We start from the raw sequence: 10,817 nt of genomic DNA, 5'->3' as shown, positions 1-10,817 counted from the left end.
CTGCCACTTTCATTAAAGTCCCTGCTCGACAAACTGCAAATCGGTCGATGCAAGCGAGGCCGATATTCGGTTCAAATCAAGCTAGCTAGCATGGCTACTGTTCAACTAGCGTCTGCCATCCACTCGTTTAGCATTTCCTTCATCTGTCTTACTGATATTTAAACAGTCCTGGAGTTTTCTTACCATATTCTAACATGAATGAGTACCAAGTACATTACTTTGCATTAGAGTTTTTGAACATCTGTGATTTGAACAAAGATTAGCAGCAATTAGCTTGTTAGCTGTTAGCGTGTTTGCAGTTCCTGTGACATTTTCCCAGGATAGCAATGTGCGTATACATGTCTTTCCAAATGTATGATATTTTGGGAATGAACTCCATCTAAATGACCCTCCCTGTTGTTTTCAGGACTAGATTCTTATAGCCGCCACGTCCCCCCGCACCACACCACATTATTGCATCTTTAGTGACCTCAGAGATTGATGAGATAAACATTTCCTCCCGGCCCTCCCTGCCCTATCAAATCCAGAGTTTCCCCAGCGTCCGTCATGCTCCGTCTCTCCAAAACCTCACACTACTCCAACAATGGTGTGGTCCCTTAATTGTCACCCGTATCAAGCCTATAACCGGACTACCCTTCTGGGAGGGTATCGGATGGTAATCAGCACGGCAGCCTAAAGTTTGTGCTGTCGCTCAGAGCCTCTGACGTCACACCGACATGCCTGTATGATTAGTTCTGGTTCAAATCCAGCTGACCTGCATTGTCACCCGTGATCAGCGTCCTGCAAATGCCTGCAACGGGACAAACATTGTTCATTAAGAGTTTGCAGTGTTGTACATTAGAACTATGTGATGTGACGCAGGGGGAGGCGGTTCGAGGCTGGGGCTGCCATCCTGTCTGGAGCCACAAATTTAGGATAGTTTTAGCATGATTATATAGCGCTATACATTATGAAATATATACCTCAATGTTTTCTTTTCTTTCTTTTTGATTGTGATTATTTTAAGTTTTATGTATTGTCCATTTATTTCTCTATGTGGTTATTTAGCTCACTTACACAAATCATTTGCTTGCTTCCCTGATCAAGACGTGCCAACCCTGCCTCCTGAAAATATATATATATATATTTTGTATTTATTTGCATAATATCTTTTTGGAGAAAAAGTAATGATTCCCAAACCCTTGATTTGGTTAATTATTTTAGAAGCAAAGCATTTCCTGTATCATTGTTGACTTTTTAAACATATCGTACAGCCTCTCTATAACCTTCACAAGAGTTTCCAGTTTTTCAAGCACAACAACATATCTACCAGTAGCCAATATTGTAGGGAAAACAAATAATATACGTTGACAGTAAACGTTTTATGAATATTTTCATGTGTTCATCAAAGTAAAGCTCACTCTGCTTGGCAGATGTCCTCAATAAAAAAAGATAATCCAGTTGGCAATACTGTTCGCTCTCCATGTATTTTCTGTTCCAAAACATATAAAAATGATTTAAAGCCGACAGGGTTCGGCAAGAGGACACTTTTAGATGGATTTGTCCCGGTTTTGAGGTTTCTCTCTGGGATTTTTGTCTCCACTTTTAACACAATGGAGGTGGGGAACCTTCAGTTTGTGGCGCTCACAGTATTGTGTATTAAAAATCTTGACAATCTACAGATTTGTTTTTGCTGGTAATTGGGTGGACTGACCATTTAAAGGCCTACACGCCCATGGCCCAGAATATAACAAAGATGTTTTCACTTATTTAATACGATTATATGTTGTTTGTGTACTGTTTAGGCATGTACAGACTGTTCTTGATTCAAATCTGTCTGACTCTCCCATTACTTTTGTTGCTGTCATTCTTTTTTTTCTCCGTCAAGGAGGTTATTGTAACGGTTTGTTTCTACTACTGGCCCGATTTGGCTGTAACATCGGCCAAAGAACAACCCATTAGATCTTGGAGCCGATTGGTCTTGTTGAGGTCTGGGCTCTCCGAGTGCCCTTCTGGTTAGTTCATGGAGTCCGGTGCAGAACCTTCACGATTGGTATTGTCAGGGCCTAAAATGAGGCCTTTTGTTTGTTACTCTTTTGGTCTCGTGTAGAACTCGTTGGGATCGCAGCTTCTTTGGCCGAGGCGGTGCTCATGCCTCTGATGTGACGTGGCTTGTCTGCTTGGCGGTCCGCTGTGGAACACATCCATATGAAACATGTCCTCCGTCCCATGCTTGTTACTACCATTTCCCCTGTCATGTGAGCGCTGCAGAGACTGATGGCTTTTTCAGATGTGACCATGTGCTACTAGCTCCCGACCGCAGTCAGCCAACCTACTCGTCACCTTTTTGATATCCTGCCATGTGTTTTTCCCTCTCTTGTTTATCTCTCCTCTGCTCTTACTTAATCGCTCTCTCTCTGTCATTTGCTCGGTATCAGAGGACATCGTAATCTGCACACGTCAGGACTTTGTAGAGGAGGAACTGAAAACCAATCCAAAACCAGATTGATGCCGATACTTAAGTTAGAGTCTGAATGCAGGACTTTAACTTGCAGCAGACTATTTCGTCACTGTAGCATTGCTACTTTTACTGAAGTACAAGATCTGAATACCCATCTGGGACCTGAAATACCTTTGACTGACAATCTCTTAACATGCAGATTCCTTTGGTTTGCCCTTTTTTGTAGTTTAAAGGTCGGAATAGTCATTGTATTATTCTCTACTGTCTGACAGTGTCACATGTATTCTGTATCAACCTTTTTCTTATCTGGCTACTCAAGCTATTTGATGTTTACACTTTCCTTTTTTATGGCTGCATCATTCCATCATATGGGATTATTTTCATGTGATGTTTGATTTTAGACGACACATTTCTCCAGAAGTTATCTTGGTTTGAACAGCGTTCTGCTGCACAGCATTGAGTCGAGTTTCTATTGACTGTCACACCAGCGAAGATTTACTCCAAACTCCTCACTTGCGTTTGTTTTTCATTGAACCGTGGTTGAAGAAATGTTGAAATAATTTTTCTGATTAATGTTTTGTCCTTTTGGTCTCCATGGCTATGAAGCATCACAGACCAGCCCAAGTTGGTAGAGTGTGCAGTTCACTCACATTATATAAAGTGATGGCTCTGAGGTCCTCAAGCTTTTTGGAACAACTGACATGCAAAAACCAGCTGATGCTGCATAACGAGCTGAATAAGTACAATCCCACATATTTAAATCAGAGCCAGAACACTTTTTCTATTTTTACCCATGGCAACTCTTTCTGTTGCACCTAAAGATCACCAACAGCATTGCAGTCATGACACCTTTCTGACTGACACATGTTGTTCTTCCCAGAGACAGATTGATACTCCTTCCGTGTTCTTGCAGTCGAGCGTACCGTATCTTGTTCCTGTTACATTTTTCTTCGCGGGTCAAAAGACAAATCCATAAACCACGACTCTGTCATCCTGTTGGCAAGCAACTCGAAACGTAATGAGATATCAGAACGCTCTGGACTGACTGCTTTGCTTTTATCATCCGAGCGCTGCGATAACCCCGAACGCTTTTTTTTATTCCAAATGAGTCGTCTGGGGGGGGGATGTAGCCGTCAGGGCCATCAGCAGTCATGCGGTACAGAGTGAGTCTTGGCTACGTCTCCGTCTCACTCGTTGGACTCCTCGACCCTCCATGAATGGAGCGTTCAAAAGCCTCCTCCAATGAGTAAGAAAACATTGTGTCGCCTCACACATAATCCACATCGTAGGAAAAACGATGTTTGGTCCTGCGGCAGCGTGACACCGCTCAGTGTTTCCCTTACTTGACCTTTGTCAGATGGCAGCGCCGAGGACCCCGATGGGGCGGGCTCTGCTGTGGAGCAGCTCTGTGCCCACTCAGATGTTCAATATCTAATATTTCGTGAAGCTAAGAAAGGAGCGTGGGGCGGTGTGTATGTTGCGGGTTGCCTTCTTACTTGTTAATTCGTTGTGATGACTGCAGTCGGGCAACGGATGCCTCGACGCTTGAAGGGACACCAAGAACAAATCCAGTGTTCCGTAACGTGTGAGTCGTAGCTACAACGCTCAGACGTCTCCACTCATTCGGCTCAGCGGACCGTGAGACCCGATGAGGGGGCGTCCTGGTAGCCGAGAGTTTAAAACCTATACCATGTGTCACCGTATACTCTGAGTTCTGGGGGTAATGTTGACAAAGATGTCTGACCTTAGGAGGGTTTAGGAAAGAACGTCTGACGATTCCCCCACAGATGGACCCTGAGTTATTGAGCCGGAGGATTCACTGTATCACTGAGCACCTTGAGGTCCTTGTTAGCATGTATTTCAACGCTAATCATCATCTAATTTTACGACTGAAACTATTAGTTTCATCTATCAAGTACTTCATCGATTAATCATTTACTATATCAAACCGTAATCAAATTACACCATTTCCCACGTCCTGTTTTGTCCGACCAACTTTATTAATTTTCTTTATTAATTGGTTGCCAATTATTTTTCTGTTGATTGATTTATTGATTTATCAACTAAATGTTGGATCTCGAGCAAATTCTTAACATATTTAGTTTGAGAACATTGGAACTTGTTTGATAAAAGAAAAGCTACAAAGCTCTTTGAGGTTGTGTGTTTATGTGGATGCGTCTATATCCCCCCATGCTGTGTTGCAACTTTTGGAAACTAATTAAAGCAGGCTAACCTGAGTTTTTTGCAACTATTATGGGTTTCAACAGCCACTCTGAAGCTCAAACACGACGGTAACCTGAGTCGGGAGTTACGAGGTTTTTGTGCTGGACATCATTCAAATGCATGGGGTGCAACGTTTTCAGCTAATAGTCTGCGTTACTGTTTATTTTATTCTTTTCCTCCCACACCAAGATTTTTTTATCTATGCACCCCACTTTCTTTCTCCCTCAAGTTTCCATCTATTGAAATAAATTCAGATTTATTTCAGCAGTTTTACAGCACTTGCTATATCACTGCCCCCCCCCCCCCCCCCCCCCCCCCTCCAGGCCCCCCAGAGCCTCACAAACCCCCTGCTGCTACCAGCTGACGGCGAGAGAGGGAGGAAGAAAATAAAAGCAGGGGGAAGAATAACAAGGCTTCTGGGAAAACAAAACTCATCCTGTTTCTTGGCACTCTTCTCTTAACCCTTGTGTAGTCCCAACATTCTGTACTCCTCTTGATAAGGGTCAGAAATGACCCCCCTTCGCTTAACCCCGAAAATAACAAACACCTTGATGGAATGTTTGAACCCCAAATCTACTTGACATGCACAACTTGCCGTATATCGCAAACTTTGTGAATAGTCTGGGTAAAAAATTAAAGGGAAACAGTGACTTAGGCAACGTAGTTGTATATACTGTACAATGAGGAATTCAACGACAAAATACGAGCCTTCTTCCATCTTTAAACCAGTGGCCCCGCCCACAAGGTGTATAAACAACATCAATAAATTAGAATACAGTAAGATAATAGATACAAAACAAAAATGTGAAGAACACAAATGGAAGCACTTTCTGTGTCGCCCATGCCTATAATCTGTTATAATGTGCTTATAGCACTGTAAGATTTTAGTTATAAGCACTCATAATAGCCATAATGCTTTAAAACAATATACAACCAACAATCATTAATTACTATATCATAATACTTCATCATTGCTGGTCACTCACTGACATTTATTTTTGCAAGGATTATAGTGTATTATAATTATCACAGTTTTAAGGCATTATAATGTTCTTATAATACATTTTAATCATCTACTATATGCAGTATAATCATAAAACACATTACAAGGAACGTTTATAATGAATTACACACATAGTAAAAACCTTATTATTCATTATAAATTGTTTTATAATGTGTTATGATTGTTTTGAAGCATTATGAATATTTATGAGAGCTTATAATCATATGGGGCTATGAGGCCGATCATAGCACATTATCAGTATGTTTATCATTCATTATAGACGCTGGTGTCATAGTAGGACAGTATTCTATTTACAGATGCATTTCTCACATGTGCAGCAGTATTTGTTCTGCAGTCCTCTGCAACCATCTGATAAAAATCCCCCTTACAACGTGTTGGGCTCTGAAACGCCGACTCGTGGCCTCCGCAAAGAGAGAACTGGGGGTTCTTGTCATCAGCTGCACTTTTATAGCAGATGATGTTGCCTCTGACTGCATTCTCCATTAGTACACAATGCTTTGAAGAATTCAAAAAAGAAAGGTTTTGTCTGTGAGCTTGAGTCGCGTGTGGTTTCATGGAGTGGACAAGCCCAAGAAAGTGTTCGCTTTGTTCAATCAGTATCAGATATTCTCAGTGTGTGTGTCTATTTGTATTGTTTTTTTTTGTGTGTGTGTGTGTATAAATTATTCTACTGCTGACGGGTCCAAACTCAGCCCAAGACAATCTTTGTAGCCTGGAGGTGTACAGCTGTCATGGAAATGTAAACCAAAGCAGGCTTTCACTTTTTCTACTGTGAGGGTCACTTTAGGAATAGTCATCAAACGTAAAGTTGTCTTAGTGGCAGCTCATTTTTAACCCTTTCACTAACTGTGGCAGTCCTGATCTACATCTGTTGGTGGTGGTTCAGTGTCTGATGTGATGTTTCTTGAGTTTTATCCTGAAGATAGACCTTCGACAAACTTTCATGTTGTTTTTGATAGCGTTTACTTTTTTTTATTGCAAATACATATACAAAAGATTCTTTAAAGACAGTACAAATACATGGCAAGATCACAGAAGAAAAAATAAAGAGTATTGTGAACGTCAGTTCTTTGTTATTGAGAGAAAAGGGAAATGGAGCTCGTAGAGCAAGACGGTCCCTCTGGTGATCGCACAAACAAAAGAAAAAGAAAAAGTGTAAAAACCTTGTAACTGAGATAACGTTTTTCCAGTTCTTTCAGCCATAGTTACAGTCCAACTCAAAGGAAATTCACACATAACAAATAATCCGTACACAAATTGTTAGATAATCCCCCCCCCGACCCTCAGAAAAAAGGCAAATACATACTTAAAATAGACATTTAGATAACATAAATAAACAAAAAGAGACGATTACGGCGTGTACCATTTGTGTGTAAGTACCTCCTGGGTGGAAATTCAAAAATACAAAAAAAAAGGGGGAAATTATATGCCGTCTACATTTACAAAGAGGACAATTCATTAGTTATAAGAATATTATGCAAAATAATTACTTTGAAATAAAATTAAAGCTAATAAATAAATAAAGTTTCAAACTGGGTTTGAGGGTGAAGGGAGTGTTTTGGACAACCAGCGTGGTGGGAGACTGCAGGGGAGGGGGGGAGGGGGGCAGGGGTCAAAGGTGACTTCCTGTAGCTGTCAAACACACGCTGTTGGACGGTAAGTGTAATCTCAGCTGTGGCCGTTGCGCACACACACAAACACGCGCATACAAAAAAAACAGTTTGAGTGTAAAAATCCAAGGCACGGATGGTGGACGGGGCTGTAGGTCTCCCCCCGTCAAGACAGCATTGTGTGAAAGCGGAGCCTCTCTCTTCCTCTATGTATTGCCTCATAGCTTCTTCTTCTTCTTTTTTTTGTTCCCTCTCGATGATCACGACGCGTACGGTGGGGAAAACAAATCGACAGCGTAACGGGCTTATAAACGTATACTTGCTGAATGGCACAGAAAAGAGAGAGAGAGAGCGGAGAGAAGCAAAACATTGAAAATCGCACAGGAAAACCAGAATCGGCGTTACCATGAGTGGTTTAGCTGCTAAACTGTGTGAAATATAAAGCTTTTTTCTGTTGTTTTGTATCTACAGGTAGAAATAATTACCCAGACCCCCCCCCCCCTCCCCCCCACGGGTTACAAACTGCCAGCGTGTGAAGAAATAAAACCAAAGAGAAACATACACAGTACCTACTGAAATATCAACAATCAATAAGTCCTCACAGAGGATTTTCCTAAGTCTCTCCATCTCTCTAAAAATATATATATATATATATATATATATATATAAAGTTTCTATCAAGATATAATAGCAAGGCACGACGTGAGCCAATCACAAGTCCAGCTCTCCTCTTCTTCCTCTTCTTCATTCAAGTGTCTGATTCAGGGAGCAGATCAGGAGGAGGAGGAGCTCTCCCTGCAGTAAAGTGTTCTGTATGTCAGATCTGCGTGGCTGTACATGTCTGTCAACGTCTGTGTGTGTGTGTGTGTGTGTGTGTTGCCTCTCAGGGTCTGGTGAGCTGGGTGTAGACCGGGGCCTGCTCCCAGTGCTGCGGGCTGCTCTGAGGGATGGAGGGCACCCCCGTGTTGTCGGCTATGGGCGTGTACATGGGCCTCTGGCTGGTGGGGCTGCTCATGTAGCAGATAGTCGAGTACAGCCCCGAGCCCTGCCCCGCCCCCGCGTGGCTGTAGTAGGAGGATGCGGCGGCGCCGCCCCCCTGGTGGTCGGAGTAGTCGTACTGCTGCGCCCTGGAGATGGTGGCCGGGTAGGAGGAGGAGGGGGGGCTGTAGTGCTGCAGGTTGAAGGGGCTGTTGTAGGCGACGTGCTGCGGGGAGCCCTGCTGCTCGGTGTAGTGACTCGGGCTCAGCTGCTCCGTCTTGATCTGGGTCCTGTGCTGCGCCTGAGCCGCCTCTGAGCCTCCGCCCCCCAGAGGGGTCAGAGTGTGCTGCTGCTGCTGCTGCTGTCCCTGCTGGTTTTGGCTTTTCGCCAGCCAGGAGGCAGCGACACCCGCCTGCGGGCTCACCGGTGCGCCGCCGCCGCCGCCGCCGCCGCCGCTGCTGATGCTGTAGCTGCCGGTGTAGGTGACTGGCGCGGCGTTGCCGGGGCCGGAGCCCGGGTGCCCGTTAGGCGGGAGGTACTGGTCGAACTCGTTGACGTCGAAGGTCTCGATGTGGGAGATGACGTCGCTGCTCAGCTCGCCGATGTCCACGTCGCGGAAGTCGATGTTGAGCTGGCGCCCGCCGGGCCCGTCGGACAGAGAGCGGAGGCCACCTTCACGCTTCAGGTCCATCTTGCCTGAGCTGACATCAGTCTTTGGGGTGGTGGGAGGAGTAGGGGGCCCCTGGGAGCCTGGAAGTGAAGAAAACATGACACAGATAAGAGTTTGCTCTCTATGTCCATTTAGTTTCGTACTTTTTAAGCAAACGGACCAATTCATTAATGTAAGACTTGAGTCTTCAGAGAAAAAGCGGAGCACATGAGGCATTCAAACATCTCTTCCTTGCTCACCTGAGTGCTCACTCGGTGAGTGCACCTCTCCCATGCTGGAGGCCGGGGAGTCCGCCTGCTGGAGAGCTTTGAAGATGGCATTGGGGGAAATGTGCGTCTGCTCGCTGCCGTCCTCCGACTCGCTCTGGCCGTTCTTCACGGACTTCCTCCGCCGAGGCTGGTATTTGTAGTCGGGGTGGTCCTTCTTGTGCTGCACCCGGAGCCGCTCGGCCTCCTCCACAAACGGCCGCTTCTCCCCTTCGTTGAGAAGTCTGCGCGTAAAAAGAAACCATTTATTAACCAAAAAACTTTAAACGGCTCACTGTAAATGCTCAATTCCAAAACTGTTTCAATAATTTAAATCACACAACCGCTTCGGTTTGCAGAGGAGATAAAGAGTAAACGTGCTAAACTGAAACTAGGTCAAATAATAAAAAAACAACAACTGTCCTTACATCCTAATCTGTGCGTAAAAGTGGAGCATCCACACTTACCTCCAGAGTTTCCCCAGAGTTTTGCTGAGCTCCGCGTTGTGCAGGTGAGGGTACTGATCCGCCAGCTTCCTCCGCGCAGCCTGAGCCCACACCATGAAGGCATTCATCGGTCTCTTCACGTGAGGCTTGTTCTTAGAAGATCCGTTAACGCGCACTGGCATGGGCACGAGAGTCCAGTCGTAGCCCTTGAGCACCTGGGACACCGCATCGCGGATGCAAGCGGGGAACTTATCGTCCTCCTCCTTCTTGATGTCTCCTTCCACACCGAGCAGCCCGTTCTCCGACGGCCGGGTGTTCTCGGTGTCGGAGCCTGAGCCGGACGGGCACGGAGAGCCCGCGGAGTCCTCGGACATGCTCGGGCTCGGGACGTCGGAGAGACACTTGTCTTGTTCCTCCGTCATCTTCAGGTAAGGGTCGAGGAGATTCATACGAAAAGCTTTTTAGTGCCAAATTACGCGAGAAACGGAGGAGTTGCTTCTGCTTTCTTGCAAGAGGGAAAACGTCTCTAAATGGACTTCACCGTGCCAAGATGAGTTCGATCTTTCAACTGAGATAACTGCTCTGAAAAACTGGCGACTGATTCTCTTTCGCTCCGGTGCGTAAAACCGATTTGGAGCGAGAGTGTCTTTACGCACGGCTGTCTTGACGGACTCCGAGGACGAGTGCGTTCTCCGCGAGCCGGTCCGCACTTAAAAAAGGCAAAACAAAAAAGAACAAGCCAGCTGGTTAGAGTTCACTCTCAACTCGGTAGGATGAAACGGTAAAGTGCTCCTCTCTGGTCTCCCAAGTACAATCCCCAGAACGCGTGAGTGCTTTGAACTGCAAACGCTTCGCATGCGGGCTTTATAAGAGCGCTGCCATGCCGCACAGGAAAGCACGGACCTGATTGGGCGACAGCACGTGACGCCAAAGTGAAGGAATTCGATACCGTTTTTTCCCCCCTTCCACTAACCAGCGCACACACAACACACACAGACACTTTCCCTCAAACATACACACACTGCCCACGAGCCAGTATGTATGCAGCTTAATCCGGCTTGATTTTCCTATAGATTTTAACAAGGCTATATGGGGAAAGAAGCATTTAATCAGACAAATGGAATGCATTTATTTATGCGCTATAATTGAGGAAAAAGTGATTTTTATTATGAGGGAAAGTG

General features: G+C 45.0%; 1 protein-coding gene across 1 annotated transcript; it reads right to left on the bottom strand.

Moving 5' to 3' along the window:
- Window positions 1-7,813: 7,813 nt before the first annotated feature.
- LOC306713374 (transcription factor Sox-9-B-like) lies at window positions 7,814-10,451 on the bottom strand. The gene is made up of 3 exons (XM_079183044.1): window positions 9,658-10,451; window positions 9,185-9,435; window positions 7,814-9,025 (listed from the first exon to the last, which is right to left on the bottom strand). Exons 1-3 carry the CDS (start codon window positions 10,083-10,085, stop codon window positions 8,181-8,183), a joined length of 1,524 nt encoding a protein of 507 aa, XP_079039170.1. The 5' UTR covers window positions 10,086-10,451; the 3' UTR covers window positions 7,814-8,180.
- Between the last annotated feature and the right edge of the window lie 366 nt (window positions 10,452-10,817).

This window comes from Pholis gunnellus (assembly GCF_910591455.1).
Source record: "Pholis gunnellus genome assembly, chromosome: 21".
NCBI lineage: Eukaryota > Metazoa > Chordata > Actinopteri > Perciformes > Pholidae > Pholis > Pholis gunnellus.
Note: the sequence above shows the minus strand (reverse complement) of the source record. Positions and strands in the feature narration are given on the sequence as shown.

What these genes read in the sequence shown, in the direction of transcription:
- LOC306713374 (XM_079183044.1), bottom strand. Translation starts at nt 10,085, where the DNA reads ATGAATCTCCTCGACCCTTACCTGAAGATGACGGAGGAACAAGACAAG. An exon ending in ACTCTGGGGAAACTCTGGAG is followed by an intron (nt 9,436 to 9,657) that starts GTAAGTGTGGAT and finishes TTTTACGCGCAG; the next exon opens with ACTTCTCAACGAAGGGGAGA. An exon ending in CTCACCGAGTGAGCACTCAG is followed by an intron (nt 9,026 to 9,184) that starts GTGAGCAAGGAA and finishes CTTCACTTCCAG; the next exon opens with GCTCCCAGGGGCCCCCTACT.